Source organism: Sciurus vulgaris (assembly GCF_902686455.1).
Source record: "Sciurus vulgaris genome assembly, chromosome: 9".
Classification (NCBI taxonomy): Eukaryota; Metazoa; Chordata; class Mammalia; order Rodentia; family Sciuridae; genus Sciurus; species Sciurus vulgaris.
The window spans coordinates 70,693,816-70,711,509 of NC_136469.1; the positions used below are offsets into that span (position 1 = coordinate 70,693,816).

Consider the following 17,694-nt stretch of genomic DNA (forward strand, 5'->3'; position numbering starts at 1 on the left):
TACAGTTCAGAAACACAAGTCAGGAACCAACTTTTAAGGAACTCAATTCAAAAAATTCTTTATATTCCAAAATCACTTAGCACTTTGATACCAGCCTTCTTCATCTCCTCAAAATCTTTCATAGACTTGTAATCTCTGTAGAAATCTCTATATGCCTTCTTTCTTGGTTTAGCCACACCAAACTTAGATAGAGTTGGGGTAACCATGCATGCTCCAACAATATGAAACCTCACATGATTGGCCAAAAGACTTCACATTGTCCTCCACACCTTCCCGGCAGTTGGTATTAAGTTTTTTGAGTTCTTTATATACCCTGTCAGAGGGGCAGCTAGCAAAGATTCTTCCATTCTGTAGGCTCTCTCTTCATGCTCTTAATCATTTCCTTTCCCATGCAGAAGTTTTTTAATTTGATGGTATCCCACTTATCAATTTTTGGTTTTATTTCTTGAGCTTTTGGGGCCTACTTTAGGAAGTTGGTGCCTGTGTATATGATGGAGTGTTGACCCTGTTTTCTTCTAGCAGTTGCAAGGTTTCTGGTCTAATTCCTAAGTCTTTGATCCATGTTTATTTGACTTTTATGCAGGGTGAGAAGAACCTAATTTCATGTGACTATCTATAACAAGTGATTTCATGTTTAGACATGGGCCCCATTGCCAAGATCTCATTATGTACATACAAATATACCACACTTTAAAAAAAAAAAAAGGAAAAAAATCTGAAATGCTTTTTTTCTGGTTCCAAGCATTTTGGGTAAAGGACATTTAACCTGTTAACTCCTCTCTTCCATTCTTCCACTTCCAGTTCTTAATTAAAGAATAAGCACTTTATAAAAAATGGAAGTTATCACTATTCAAATGCTTTTCTTGGTCTCTGATATGGTAACTAGGTAAGCACATAATTTTATGAGTCTTTAAACACCTATAGTAAATAGTTTAAGTAAATGTGTACAGGTTTCAGTTTTAAAAACACCTTCTTAAGAAATAGTCCATTTTTTAGTTGCTTTTATCTTTTTTTGTCTTGAGTTTTTAATGCATACCTCTATTACCAATTGTTTATTTATGTTATTTCTTTATTCATTTTGGTACCAGGGATTTCACCCAAGGGGTGTATCCACTGAGCCACATCCTCAGCCCTTTTTTGCCTTTAGTTTAGAGGCAAGGTCTCACTGAGTTGCCGAGGGCCTCGCTGAATTGCTGAGGCTGGCTTTGAACTTTTAATCCTCCTGCCCCAGCCTCCAGAGCCGCCGGGATTACAGGCCTGTGCCACCACGCCTGGCACCAGTTGTTTATTTAACTTGCTCTGTTTCTCTAACACTGCCTTATGACACTTTACTGTTTTTTCATCAATGGATAATTTTCTATACCTAACAATGTTAATGAATTTAAACTACAGATCAGATTCTATATTTATAAAAGGAATGAAACTAAGTTTTATGCTGAATATCACAGAAAAATCAAAGTTGTAAAATATTATTCAAGTCTGTTTCTTAGGGAAATGAATACTCAAAATTCAAAAAAGTTACGACACTGAAATCCAATGTTTTCAATTTTGCTTTTGAGGCATCTAGAAGAAACAAAGAACAACTTCAGCTTTCCTCAGGATTTCTCTCTGATCTCTAAAGCTGGGCTTAAAATAGGTCAAAAGTAGCAATTCCACATCGCCCCAGATGGCAGCACTAAACAGTCTTCCTCAGGCACCTGATCTGGAAAATAGCTAATTGTTAAGTTCCAGCTGTCCAACCTGCAGCCTCTGTCTTCACCAGTTCCTTTTCTACCAGAATTATAAAATTAAAATAACTATAATAACAGGAGGACAAGAACTTTGTATATTTAAAGTTGGCAACATATGAGACAAATGGGGACAGGGCCCTTTTTTCCATAGTTGCTCATTTTCTTCCCTACCAATTTTGATTCCTTTATCATCAGTAAGGGCCCCTTCAATGCACAACAGAGTTAGTCCTACCTAAATGCTTCTTGAATAAAAGTGGGGAGGGGGAGAGAAGAACATGAACAGGGGAAAAAGTGGAGGCTGCAAACAATTCTATGGGGCTTTTCTTTTCCTCCCTCCCTCCCTCCCTCCCTCCCTCCCTTCCTCCTTCCTTCCTTCCTTCCTTCCTTTCTCTTTCTTTTTTTTTTTCCTTAATAAAGATGAATGCTTCCTTAGACTGGACAGAATGAGTGAAATAGATCCTCTTCACAGATTCTTGGATTCTCACGCAACTCTACCTCAAACCTTGAAAGACATTAACATCATTCTCCTGGTCTATCCACTACAGTGATGCAAGTAAAAGGGAAATCTTGGTGTGGTCTCATGAACAGATTATAAATAAGATATATGAATATTGTGGTATCTTATATTTCACATTCAATCACATCAGAGAAACCACCAAGTTCTGAAACACCTAGAATGTGTTGCCACATAACAATAAAGAAATGAAAAGTCAAATAATGAGAAAGCAAGCATAAACTCTCTCTGCCTCCTTAAATTTCTCTTAGAACAAATATGGATAAAAATAATTTTAAATTATAAATTAGAACTCTATGATTATATGCAGAAAGTTATTAACACTTCAAAGGAACCAAATGAAGATAATTTCTTTAAGGTTGTTTGCTTATATTAATAAAATAGTTAGAAACAAAGACTAATACCACTTTCATATAATTATTAAAATAAACACTGATTCACCAATATTTCACCCCCAAGTGATAGTCAAAAGAAAATTTTACCTCGTATTTGGAGCAGAGTACAAAAGTCTGGTCTCCTCCAGAGAAGATCTGCTTAACAATATGATATTTAAAGCGATCTGCCAAAAAAAATTCCAAAAGCAAATTTTTCAATAATTGAAGTTTCTCCTTGATCCCTTTTCTAATATTCCAAAATATGCATCAGAGTGGCTTCTTATCCATATTAATCACATTAGAAAAGACACCATTTATCCTGGCTCACTGCCCAGTATTATTTCTACTGCAATTAAAAATAAATATATAAAATAGTACCCTCCATTCTATCTCCGCCCCTGCTTTACTGCCAGCTAATCCTGACCTCATTTCTATTTTTCATGCTAACTCTATCATGGCACTGACCTGAAATCTAAAATGGGCACTACTATAAATGGTAGCATATGCCTAACAAATAATTTCACATCTGAGGTGGACCCGAGCCACTTCAGGATGAATCTGGCAATAAAAGGACCTCTATCTCGTGCTCCCTGGTTGATACCCCATCACGTGCACACACATCAACACTAACACAATGAACTGCTTTATTGTTAATATCCCACACTGCTTCGTATCTCCATGTCTCTTTCCTTTACACCCCGGCACACACTATATTCTTCGAGGGGCACCTCCTAGGGCAGTATCTGAGTGGTGCTCCTGGAACTGTACCGCTTCCTGGGACCACCACTGCTACACCTCACAGTCCTCTATCTGGCTAACTCCAAATCACCCTGTCAGACACAGCTCACACTTCTTCTAATCAGACTACTCTTTGATGTCTTCTTCTGTGCTCCCACATTACCTGAGGTTTCCTAAAGTCACAGCATTTACATAATAAATTCAGGCTTACATATTTATTTATAAAATCATTTTGTCAAGCATCCAGCACAAATTCAGGACCAAATAAGATAGGTAAAGATGTAATTCAACTTCAAAAATTTGTGGTTTCAAGTTAATCTACAAAACACTTGCATTTCTTAAGTTGATGTATTTGTTTATTGTGTGTGGATTAAACCCAGGGCCATGTACATGCTACACAAGCACTCTACTACTGAGTTACATATGATCAGACTTTTTTATCCTGAGACAGGGTCTCACTAAATTGCCCAGGCTGCCCTTGAATTTGTGATAGTCCAGCCTCAGCCTCCTAAGTAGCTGGGATTATAGGCATGCACCACACCTGACTAAATTGGATATTTCTAAAATACATGGATTTATTCCAAGGACAAGTATAATGCCTTAAAGAAAAAGGCATTTATAATTGATAGGAAAGAGAACACCAAACTTTTGTTTTGTAAACATCACACACAAAAAAATATTATTTAAATTCTAATGCATTTTCAGACACTTATATATTCATTTCACACATATTTATTGAGTGGCAACATTATGCGAGACCCAGTGCCATATGCTAGGTTTACAAAGATGAAAAGACCCAGTTCTTGTTCTTAAATTTCTTAAATATGGTAGGAATTTATGATAGTTGTTTTTTAAAAATACTGATCAAACAAGAAATGTGTTAGTTTATAGATTTCAAAATCAAAATAAACTATTAAATTATACTTCTTTTTAATGACTCTTCTCTTCCATTTCAATCTCTGGATATATGATTTGAAGATGAGGCAGTTCTGCCAGGTGTGGTAGTGCATGCCTGGAATCCCAGATTTGAGAGGCTGAAGCAGGAGAATCACAAGTGCAAGGCCAGCCTCAGCAACTTGGCAAGGCCCTCACTAACTTAGCAGGACTCTGTCTCACAAAATAAAAAGGAATGAGGATATAGCTGAGTGGTAAAGCATCCCTGGGCTTAATCCCCAGCAGTACCACAAAACAAAAGAAAGAAAAAAGATGAGGCAGTACTCAATATGAACAATTGCCTTATTTTAATTTCCAATCAAATGAGAATTCTGAATATTTTTAAGAGAAGAAAAAAATTAAAAAGACATGAAAGAAAATCATGTCATGCTATGACCAAAACACCAATAGCAAAGTGGAGGTTAATGCAATACAAATACTAAGAGCATAGGCTTTTCAAATGGGGCAGAACTTGGTTCAAGTTCTGCCTCCAGGATCTTCGTAACTTTGGGAAAGTTACTGACCCTCCTAAAGACAGTTCTCTTACCTCTACTGAGATGACGACCACTAGTAGGTTGTTTTGAGGTTCAGAATAATAATGGAATTTGGTTAAACATTCAATAAATAGTTAACCATCATTGTTAACAATAAAACTTTTACACTATCACCAAGGTTCTTGCTGCTAACATTTTGTGCTTTATTTACTTTCTAAGATCTCAGAGTTTTATGCATAGCAGGAACTGAAATATTTGTTGATTAATGTTTTAAAAAAAACTTCCTATTCATTCCCTTCAAAAGACTTCAAGGTCAATGAGAAATATAAATTCAAAATATGTTGAAAACAAACATACTTATATTTGTTTTAGTCATTTAAAACATAATTAAATTCCAGTGTAAATCTTACCAGCTCGGGCTGAAAGCTGTCCACTGTGGGCAGCCCAGTAACCCTTCACAGGAGATGGGCACTTAACGTTACAAGTGTGTCCAGTTCCTAGTTGACCTCTAGCTCCACAACCAAATGCATAGATGAGTCCAGAAGAAGGCACAAAGGCTAGAGTGTGTTGTCTGTGGAAAAATAAATCAACTCATTGGCATAGTGTCTACTAATAGGGACACAGACTCAGACTTTGACCTTTAATTTCCAAATAAGAGCACAGGAGTCCCTAGGGGTGCCCCATGGAACCTCCCCCATGACAATGTGGGCCCCCCCCTTTTTTTTTTCAGTGGCTGGCTCTCCATAATATTCTCCTTCTCTGATACTCCAGGTAATGGGGAGGATGGCAACTTGTGGGAAAAGTGAATAAGGCTGCTGCCATCTGGATGAAAGGGAAGAAGCAGCATAGACCCAGACAAAATTTTCAAAAAGTTCTGTGGGACTTTCTCCTTTCTTCATTTCTTCCCTACATCCTGCTACTCTTTATTCCAAAAGAAGCCTATTATTCCCTGTTGCTTTGTTTATCTAAAACCTTTCCTTGCTATATCCCAAGAGCTGACTTTCTTCAAATTTCACCAGAGGTATGCATGCAGTAAAGATTTCTTAAAATGACTGAGTTAAGTGTCATCACATTCTCCATCACTATAAGAACAAGATCCATTTCTGGATCTTAGTAGGTATCAGGAAATTCTGAGGAACACTCACCTGCCACAAGCAATCTGAGTTACTTCACTGCCCATCAGTTCTAGAACTCTTCTTGGATTAACCTCATCATTCATGGAGTCATGTCCAAGTTGCCCACAGGAACCAGCACCAAAGGTGAACACACCTCCACTCTAACAAGGAACAAATGTTAATATGACATTACTGTATCTCTAAGTTTGAGGACCTGCCTCTGAAACCTGTATACGAAATCCCCATCAGAATGGTCCATGCAAGACACTAAAGTTCACTCGATACTTGGCCAAAATGATCTCCGGAGAACATTATTTAAATAATGAAAAGAATAAAAAGTAAATTTGTCTGTACAGAACAAAGACAGTCCTTCTCAAGGGAATGTGTGCCATTTATAAAGTTTGGAAACTGTTTAAAAGCACAATGACATGTTAGGAGGTGAAATTAAAGAGAAACGAGGAGATATTAAGAGAACAGGCATGGTAGTGTACATCTGTAATCCCAGCTACTAGGCAGAAGGATCACACATTTGAGGTCACCTGGAAAACTTAGTAAGACCCTGTCTCAAAATAAAAAGGAAAAAGGGTTAGGGATGTAGTTCAGAGTAGGAGAACCCCTAGTTCAATTTTGGTCTGTTTTACTAAACAGACCAAAAACAAAGAAAGAAATTAAGTACTAGGCAAACTCCTTGAAAAGTAAGGTTTTTTTAAAAAGTTGTATTTGAATAAATGCTAAGGTATTTAAAGTGAATATGTAATGGTATTTGCTCAATATGAAAATAATTTTTTTCTTTCTAGAATGTAATAATTTGGAAATGAAAGAAACAGGTTGATGATTTTTAAAACAATTAAATTGCTATTTCTTTTTTACATATTTATTTTATTTTACTTATTTATTTATTTATTTATTGGTACCAGGGATTGAACCCAGGGACTCAGTCACTGAGCCATATCCCCAGTCTGTTTTAAATAGCGTCTCACTAAGTTGCTTGCTCAAGGGCTCACTAAGTTGTTAAGGCTGACTTTGAACTTGTGATCTTCCTGCCTCAGCCTCCAAAGTTGCTTGGATTACACCACTGTGCCTGGCTTTTTTTACATATTTAAATGACCTATTTTAAAAGAACACAAGATGCTGTTTTTATATATACATATATATAAATAGCTATATATATATGTGTGTGTGTATATGTAAACGTTTAAGTTATTACATTGAACTATTTTTTTCATTTTTTATATTGAAATATTTTTAAATGGGAGAAAATTACCAAAGAGGTAAACACAGATACAAGAAAGCAATTTTTTTCCCTAGTCCTTTGGAAAACAATAAAACCAAAGCTGAAGACAGCATTCAAATTCAAGACACAATACGGTAATTAAACATAATCACTACTCTAAAATAATCTATTTTAATTGACTATCCCACACCCTGCACTAAAGCAGAGTCCTCCAAGGTCCTTACCTTTGTGAGGACTGCCGTATGTTCTTCTCCACAACTAATATAGACAACTTTCTGGGTTCGTAAAAGTTTCACATGGCAAGGAGACTCTCGATCTAGAATAAGATAAATGAAGTATTAGAATATCACTACTACTAATTTACAGATGAAATACATACAACTATCATAGCATGAATTTTGGGTCCCCCTTCCTGCCTACATCTCTGTTTGGATATTATTATGGGTTGGATATAAGGTGTCCCCCAAAAGCTCAAGTGTGAGAATGCAAGATGGTTTAGAGGAGAAGCGAGTGTTATGAGAGCCTTAACTCAATCAATGAATTAATCTCTCGACAGGAATTAACTGAGTGGTCACTGAAGGTGGGTAGGTTGTGGCTGGAGGAGATGGGCACTGGAGGTATAGCTTTGAGATGTATCAATGTTTTATCACTGAGTGGAGACTCTCTCTCTGTCTCCTGATCATCAGGTGAGCTGTTTACCTCTGCCACATTCTTCCACCATGATGTTCAGCTTCACCTTGAAACCCAAGGAATGGAACTGGCCTTCTATGGACTGAGACCTCTGAAACTGTGAGCCCTCAAATAAACTTTTCCTCCTATATGATTGTTCTGGTCAGAGTCTTTTAATCACAGCAGTGAAAAAGCTAACTAAAACAGATATCCAACAGATCTCAATTCTAATGTATCACAAAGCTAACTTATGATTTCCCAACACTTTCTAACTCAGCCCACTCCCTTCTCACCTCCCAGTGTATCCTTCTAGCTTTCCCCTTGTTTTATGCCACACATCCAACAATGCACAAATAGGTAATCTTCAAACACTGCACAAAAATCAGACTTTACTCCCACTACCCCCAACCTGGTCTTCCCCCTTGACTTACCAACAGCTAACAGTCAAACGGAATCATTCCTCTCCTCCAACACTTAAGAGTCTTCTCCTCTCAATAACAGAGGAAGCCAAAATCCTCACCTGATCATAAAGGGTTGACACTACCTCTCAGACCTCCAGTTGTCCCTCCTCCCATTTCTCCCTCCATATCGCACATCTTCCCACATCACAGCCTTTGCACATCCTGTTCCCTTTGGCTGGAGTATTCCTCCTGCAGATAGTTACATGTTCCACTTCCTACAGGGCTCTGCTCAAACAAGTTCTTATCAGAGAGGCCTTTCCTGACCACCTTATATAAAGTACAAAGCTTGCTCTCTAATCCTCTCACATCCTATGTATTTATTAGTTTGCTCTTTGCAAATCCTTGACATATCATATATTTATGAGTTCACCATTTGTGTTTGCCCACCAAAATGTTCTGTTTTGTTCACTACTGCTCCCCTAGTACTTAATATGGAGCCAACACATAACAGAACCTCAAGAATCATGATTAAACAAATGAATGTGCTTTGAATTAAAGAGGTACATGTAAAGAGTTTACCTACCTTTTTCATCACTGAGTCCTAGCTGTCCTGCATTATTCATCCCCCAGCCAAAAACAGCTCCTGAGAGAGACAGGGCAAAGCTGTGAGCACCCCCTGCAACCACCTGGGCCAGCGGGATGCCCTCCAGGGACCTCACCCTTTGTGGGCTGGCTTGGGAAGGGAACTCCTTCCCTAGGCCCAGTTGCCCATGGCTGTTCTTTCCCCATGTGAAGAACTGGCCATCTGAAATAAGAACAAGATAACGAATATTACAAAAAAGGATACAAGTTCTATACACAAAAATAATCCAGTTATTAGGATCATTTGTAAGTTGCCATCCCACACACCCCAAACTCACCCAAGAGCAAAGGAGCAGGAACACTTCATGCTTATAAGACTATTAAAATCAAAACTCCCACTTGACATGACAGTATTATTGACACTTATACAAAAGTACATTAAGTAAGTAAATTCAACTTTGAACAAGCCAACTGCCAGGCTTAGATCTATTAAGCAAGTTGAATTAGCTAAGAAACCTAGAACTTCAGGAGATTCAGGCTAAGACCACACAGACTACTATGCAAATGATTAAACAGGACGTGTAATGACAGATTTCTTCCAACAGACTACCGTGTTGTTTGCTGACAGGTTTCTCTTAACTCCTTCTTTTACATTTATTTGGGGGCTCCACAGTAGAATGGAACTTGAGAGTAGGCTATAGTCATAAAAACCAAAACAAACCAGTTTTCTATATTCTCAAGAACACTTAGGTATTATCCTGCTTCTAATTCATCTTCCCCTTCAATTGCTGGGGTAGCAATGATAAGCACATACTTCCTCCACAACCTGGAGAAAGGATGAGATGTGCAAAGGCTGTCTGAGAGCAGTGACTGCTCAAGACCAATGCAGAGATCCTAACCAGTTAAAGGTTTAGAGCTAGATTAATGCAAATTAAGTACAGGAGAAAAATATTATCAAAATTTCACAGCATTGGCATATATTTAATACTACATTACCTGCTGCAAGAGCCAAGCAATGCCAATTGCCACATGAGACTTGTAATATGGTCTGTTGGTTCAGCTTCTGTATTAACCTGAAACAGAAAAGGCTTTCCTAAAATGGACATTCACTTACAAACACAATTATCAGAAATATTCCCACTGGGTTCAGTGGCACACGCCTATAACCCCAGCTGCTAAGGAGTACGAAGCAGGAGGATCACAAGTTTGAGACCAGCCTGAACAACTTAGAGAGACCCTGTCTTAAAATACATAATTAAAATGGCTAGTGACAGCTCAGTGATAAAATGTCCCTGGGTTCAATCCCGAATACCAAAGAACAAAACTACAAGATTATCATGATCCAGCAATTTTACTTCTAGTTATACATCCAAAAGGATTGAAAGCATAGTTCCAAAGAGATACCTTACACTCACATTCATACCAGCATTATTCACAATGGAAAAAAGGTGCAATATTGCATCCTGCAAGTCTATTGGTACCATTTTTTTTCCAACTATTCAGATGATTGTTGGCAGGTTTTTTTTTTTTTTTGCAATAAAATTTCTTTTAATTAAGGTATGTATTTTTTTTTCCTTTTGCAAAGCTGGGAATATAAACTAGGACCTCACACATGCTAGGCAAGTGCTCTACCACTGAGCTACACCTGCAGTCATGTATTAAGTTATCATCTGTGTTGGTCCACAGATCATCATCAAGGATTCTTCATGATGAACTTTTATAACCACTCCTCCCCTGTCTCATTCCCCATCCTTAAAATCCTGGCAACCACTAATCTAGCCTCCATTTCTAAAATTCTGTTATTTTAAGAATGTTATAGAAATGAAATCATATAGCTTTGAGGATTGGTTTTTTTTACTCAGAATATTTCCCTGGACATTCAAAGTTATTATATGTAAGAATAGTTTATAGAATCTCACTGCTTTTAAAAATTTAAAAATGCATTACTCCCAAGTGTTTTAGGAGTTGCTACGCAGCAACAGTCCTTTTTCCTGTTCAGTTTCCACACAAAATCCCCACAACAAATTTCCCCCCTTATTGGATCAACATCACCCTGTAACAACCCTCAAGATCACAGTTATGGAAGGGAAACTGGTCAAAAGGACAAAGATAAATACAAAAATTGCACCCTGGAGGTGGAGAGGAGGGGTATGTACAATATGAACACATACTATGTTTTACCTATTTGTCTCATTTTATCTTCCCAATAACTGCATAAGGTAAACAAAATTCCATTTTTAAGTTAGGAAAATGAGGCTTAGAAAAGTTAAATAAAGTCATTCAACTTATAAATAACAGAACCAATATTAAATCTAAGGCTATTTTTTCTCAAAACTTACTTCCCACAGTACTAATAATTGTATTTCAATTAAGTTATAATGTAAAGCTATACAAATTGGTCTTAGAAGTTTCATAGTTTAACATGATTAATGAAAATTAAATTATTACTATAACACAGAGATTACTTTATTTTTAGAAATGAAATGCCATTTAAAAACCGGAATTGAGTCTTTGGTCACCAACAAATGAAATATTTTTGACATTAATGTTATCAAATTTTTTCCCAAATGTTACACACAATGTAACTAAAACATAGCAACCCTCCTTCCTTACTGCCACTCTCCAAATTAATTTTTGGAAGAAATAATCTAAGATATTACTGGTTTAAAATCAGGAAATAAATCAAATCACTCTTGCTTCCATGTTCCTTTTTCTCTTAAAAGTTTTTAATTAAGGAGAAAAACTTAGGAAGGGCAAAAAAGGAGGGGAAGAATATACAGTCCTTAAAAAAGGAGATAAGAAGGGGAGAACAGGTCATTTATTAAACTAACACTGAGCAACGTATGGGCTAGGCATTCTTAGGAACGATAATATTAAAATGAATAATACATGTCTCCTGCCATCAAGAAGTCAAAGTTCTGAACTAAAATTAGATAGTAAAGAAACACAAAGAACATAACAAGTACTAGTATACAGAGATGTGGTACACCAAGTGTAGGGTATATGGTAGAATAAAAGAACTGAAATTAAATGAAGAAAATGAACAGCCTCTTTGATCATTAAAAACCCTCAATAAACAGACACTAGCCCCCCCATAAGTCCATCTGAAAATAACTTCGCTATTTTCAGTATTTTCTTAAATGATGAAGCATCTATTAAGATACTTAGCTAAATAATCTAAAATTAGAAGTAAATGGCTAAGAGATTCAAAACCACTGTATATTAAAACCACTGTATATTCAATACCACTGTATATTTATATTAAAGAATCTATATTTGATGTTTTAATGCTAAAGGTAATTTGGCATATTAGAGTCAGTCTTATGATTCTATTTTAAAGTACTTAACTGAATAATTAATTCAGACTTGTGATTATAAATTAAAGGTTGATAAATCTAAGATGTGAAAAGATGCCTTTTTAATTCAGGAAATCAGCTAGTAACCAGGCTACTAGAACAAATAAAGCACAGTTTCTAACCAACTCACTTTGTAAACCAGAGACAGACATTTCTGCAAGTAATCACAATTTTTATGCTACAGCAATATAAAGGCACAGCAGTGGCACAAAGGAAATAGCAATAAAAATAAACAGAACAAAAGCAAGGAGTCTGCCATAGCAACAAGCTGAAAGTAATTTTTAAAACAATTGAGATTTGAAGTCCAGATTCCTTCTGTGGCATTCTTACCTGGGCACTGCCACAGAATCCTCAGTAGTCATGAGTCCTAGTTGACCATCACTCCCTGCACCCCAAGAGAACAGCTGGCCCCGGTCACTAAGGGCCAGACTGTGGGACTCTCCACATGCCACATGAATAATGTGCTGATCTGCCAAAGCTCCAATTTGTTCTGAAAGAGATCAAACCAAAGGAAGAAAATGCATATCCTAGAAACAGGTTATATTGCTACCCTTTCACATAATCATCCTTGTAGGCAGTTGTCTACTCCCACTCCAGTACTAAACAGTTTCTTTTTTAAAGAGAACCACTAAATCTGTATATGTGTAGAGATTATAAACTTTACATTTTTCCAAATGCTTTCAATTTAGATTAGCACATACATCCCAGATGTTCTCTGAATCTATTCAGCCATATGCCTGGTGCTTCTCTATCCAGGGAAAATGCTTATTAATTGGAGATGATGAATAAGAGAAGCCCAGATGTAAGTGGGAATGAAACATATTCCTGCAAGTAGTGTCACTGCGTGAAATTCTGCCGGTGAGAATGAAACATACCCCCACACATATTCCCTCCTATCCTCAGAAATATCCAAATTCTAATCACCTTTCTCTCTTCAGTTCCAGAACACATTCTTGTATGTATACTGGAGACAGGAGGATTGTCTTTGCGAAAATTTGGTCAAATGGGTGTGCGCATCCCACCCTGAAAGCCACAGCACATCTCCATTCTCACGCCACTCACTCACATAGAAGGCTGCAGCACTACAACTAAACTGCTCAGAGCCGAGGCCTAGCAAAAAGGCTGAGATTCCAGCTGCCAGACCCAGGCAGCATCCCATTCCCCAGGAAACAGAAGAACGGCACAAAGGGAAAAGTGACACACAGCCCAACATGCCCATGCCCACCTGACAGGCCGCAGCCCAATCCCAACAAAAACACCATACCACCAGAGTCACAAACACGCACAGTCTAGGACGCTAACATAGCCTCAGACAACCAAAACACTAGTACCCCATACAGGAAAAAATATCTTTCTAGTCCATAAAAATTGGTGTACTAAATGTATAAGCATCAATTAGAGACACAAGAAACATGGAAAAGCAAGGAAGGGTGACACTTCTAAGGGTATACAATAATTCTCTAGTAACAGGCTCTAAAGAAAAGGAAGCTTACAAAATGCTTCAAAAGCATTTTGATACTATGATTTTATGGAAGCTCAGTGAGAAACGAGAATATAGACTATTCAATAAAATCTGGAAAATGATGTGATATGAATGAGAAATACAACAGATAATATAAAAAAGAACTAGAAATTGTACAGATGAATAATTAAATGAATAAAATAAAAAATACAGTTGAGAGTCACAACAGACTAGATCAAGAAGAAAAAAGAATTTCTGAAAGTGAAAATTGGTCATTTTAATTAGCCTAGTCAGGGGGTAATAGGGACAACAGTGAAGAAAACTGATGGGACCTATGGGATATGATTAAGTGAACAAATATTTACATTATGTCGATTCCAGAGGAGGAAGAGATGGAGAAACATGCACAATGCGCATTTAACAAATTAACAGCTGAAAACTTCCCAAGACTTGGGAGAGATGTATATCCAGAACTCCAATTAGACTCAAAAGACGTCCTATCCAAAGCATATTAAAATCAATCTATCAGAAATCAAAGAGAATTCTAAAAGCATTAAGAGAAAAATGTAAAAACATGCATACATATAAGGGAATCATCAATAGAGTAACAGCAGATTCCTCAGCAGAAACCTTGCAGGCCAGGCCAGTAGAGAATGAGATGATATATTCAGAGTGACAAAAGAAAACACACTGACAGTCAAGAGTACTATACACCACAAAACTATCATTAAGAAACAAAGTGTGCCCCAGACAAGCAAAAATTTAAGGCATTCCTAACTACTAGACTGCTAGAAATGCATAAGGAAATGCTCCATCTAGAAGCAAAAGGTCAATAACTACCATAAGGAAAACACAGAAGTACAAACTTAACTGTAAATAAAAAAATAAAGAGAAAGGAATTGAACTTTATGACTACACAGAAAACCAGAAAACCACACAGATCAACAGTAAGAGAGAAGAAAAAACAAAGGCTATACACAACAACCAGAAAACAATTAATGAAATGACAGGAGTAGGTTGTTACCTATTAATAACCACCTTGAATGTAAATACATTAAATCCCCCAATTAAAAGATACAGACTGGCTGAACAAATTTTTAAAATGCCCCAACTATATGCTGCTTATAAGAAAATCACTTCACCAGTAAAAACACATATAGAATGCAAGTTAAAGGATATAAAGAGACACTCCATACAAATGGAAACCAAACAGGAACTATCCTATCTATATCTATATAGTTATATCAGATAAAACAGACTAAGTCAAAAAGTGTGAAAAGAGACAAAGAAAGACATTATATAATGGTAACAGAATCAATTTAGTGGGAAGGTGTGTATATATATATTTATATTTATTTATATACATATATACATATGTATTTATATACATATGTATATTTATTTATATACATATGTATGTGTGTATATATACATGTATATATGTGTGTATATACATACATATGTATGTGTGTATATATATATATATATATAAAACCAACACCAAATATAATAAAGAAAATATTACATCTAAAAAGGAGAGATAGACACCAATACAGATAGTTGGGGATTTTAACACCCTATTTTCATCAGTGGACAGATCATCCAGACAGAAAAATCAACAAAGCAACAGAGTTAAGTTGACCTATACTATAGGCCAAATGGACCCAACAAACATATATAGAATGTTTCACTCAACAGTTATAGAATACATATTCTTCTCATCAGTACATGAAACATGACCCAGGACAGACCACATGTTTGTCCACAAAATAAATCTCAAAAAATTTTTTAAAAATCTAAATAACATCATGTTTCTTCTCTGACCATAATGGAATCAATTAGAAATAAAGAAAAAAACAACCTTTGAAAAGTCTACAAATCATGGAAATCACGAAATATGCTGCTTCTAAATGGCCATAGGCTAATAGAGAAATCAAAAGGGAGACCAAGAAATTTCTTTTAACAAATGAAAACAGAAACACAACATACCAAAATCTATGGGATACAGTAAAAAACAGTGCTAAAAGGGAAATTTTTACCAATAAGCACCTACATTCAAAAGAGAAAAGACTCTGAATAAACAACCTAACAAGGCAACTCAAGGAACTATAAAAGCAAAGAAAAACCCATCCCCAAATTTGTGGAAAGAAATATCAGAGCAGAAATAAACTGGAGACTAAAAAAAATAAAAATAAAAATAAAAATAAAATACAAAAGATCAATGAAACAAAAAGTTGGTTCTTTGGAAAGATGAAATTGAAGAACTTTCAGTTAAACTAAGAAAAAAAAAAAGACTCAAAGACGACTCATAAATAAAAGTCAAGAGACACAGAGAGACATTAAAAACTGATACCACAGAAATACAAAGGACCTTTAGTAACTATCATGAACAACAATATGCCAACAAATTGGAAAACCTAGAAGAAACTGGCTAGAATCTAGATATATTTAACCTACCAAGACAGAACATGAAGAAACAGAAAACCTAAATACAGCAATGATAAGTAATGACACTAAATCAGAAATAACAAGTCTAGTACTGGATGGCCTCACTGCTGAATTCTACCAAACTTTAAACACACATATATACATACACACACGCACCAATTTTTCTCAAACTGTTAAAAAAAAAAAAAAACGAAAAGAACAAAATTCTTCCATATGCATTCTATGAGACCAGCATCACCCTGATACCAAAACTAGACAAGAGCACAACAAAAATGCTATAAGCCAATATCACTGATGATCAGATGTAAAAATCTTAAAACACTAGCAAACCAAATCCAACAGTACATCAAAAAGATAACATGCCATGATCAAGAATGATTTATCCCAAGGATTCAAGAATGATTCCACATATACAAATCAACAAATGATAAACCACATCAACAGAATGAAGGACAAAAACTATATGATCGTTACAGTAGATGCAGAAAAGGCATAAATTTAACTGAACATCCCCTCATGATAAAAACTCTCAACAGATTAGGTACAGGAAGAACCTATCTCAACAAAATTAAGAACATATATGACAAGTCTATAGCTATCATCATACCAAAAAAGAAAATGATAAAAGTATTTCCTGGAAGATCTGGATCTAGACAAGGATACCCTCTCCAACCACTCATCTTCAAAATAGTACAAGAAGTCCTAGCTAGAACAATTAGGCAAAAGAAAAGCATCCAAATTGGAAATGAGGAAATAAAACTACCTCTGTTCATAGATGACATGATTTATATATAGAAAAGCTTACATCTCCCCCAAAAAAATGTTAGAACTGATAAATGAATTCAGTAACACTGCAGGATACAAGATCAGCATACAAAAATGAGTAGATTTTTCTTTTCTATCTTCACCAACAAACTATCTGAAAATGAAATCAAGAAAACAGTCTAATTTACAATCACTACAAAAAAAAAAAAAAAAAAAGGCTAGGAAAACATTTAACCAAGGGGTAAAAGAACTCTATTTACAAAATTACAAAAACACTGATTAAAGAAACCGAAAAGGACACCCCCAAAAATGGAAAGACCTCCCATGTTCATATATTGGAAAACTAACATTGTTAAAATGTCATACTCCAAAGTAATCTACACATTCAACCCAATCTCTAACAAAACACTAATGATATACATAGAAATAGGAAAAAAAATTGTATGGAAGCACACAAGACCCCAAATAGACAAAGCAATCTTGAGATAAGAAGAAAACTACCATACCTGACTTCAGAACATACTACCAAAGCTACAGTAGCCACAAAAGCATGAATCAAGTATGAGGAGAGGGAGAAAAAGGCCCATTTTCGGGCATGTAAGACTGTCAACATATTGTGACTCCTATACTGCTTTTCTCAGAAAGCTATTTCTCAAGTCAGCCTTGCCCCAAGCACAAACAGCCTCATCTTCACTTTGCAAAGTGTAAGGAATCCCTACCAGGGGAGCTCAGGTGACTCAGACTATTATTCTAACCAAATTTCCATCTTATACTAGTTCCAGGACTTGGGCAGATATTCCATTTCCTTGGGCCTGGAACCTACCTTCATTCACTCATGACTGAGACCTGCCTCTTCACAACTGATCTTCCTGCTGCTAA

The 17,694-nt window shown here is 36.1% G+C and overlaps 1 protein-coding gene across 6 annotated transcripts in view; it reads right to left on the reverse strand.

Moving 5' to 3' along the window:
- HERC3 (HECT and RLD domain containing E3 ubiquitin protein ligase 3) overlaps positions 1–17,694 on the reverse strand; it is a 115,974-nt gene that overhangs the window by 58,992 nt on the left and 39,288 nt on the right. For 5 of the 6 annotated variants that reach the window (XR_013766070.1, XM_079153206.1, XM_079153205.1 and 2 more), the window contains 7 exons: positions 12,471–12,630; positions 9,781–9,857; positions 8,786–9,007; positions 7,357–7,448; positions 5,929–6,059; positions 5,194–5,354; positions 2,727–2,803 (listed from right to left, as the gene is read on the reverse strand). Coding sequence is in view for 5 of the 6 variants with exons in the window: in XM_079153206.1 (XP_079009332.1) it covers positions 2,727–2,803; positions 5,194–5,354; positions 5,929–6,059; positions 7,357–7,448; positions 8,786–9,007; positions 9,781–9,857; positions 12,471–12,630 (920 nt within the window). In the remaining variant the exon portion in view is untranslated. Of the gene's footprint in view, positions 1–2,726; positions 2,804–5,193; positions 5,355–5,928; positions 6,060–7,356; positions 7,449–8,785; positions 9,008–9,780; positions 9,858–12,470; positions 12,631–17,694 lie in introns of those variants that run through there. The other variant, XM_079153208.1, reaches the window with a different exon arrangement.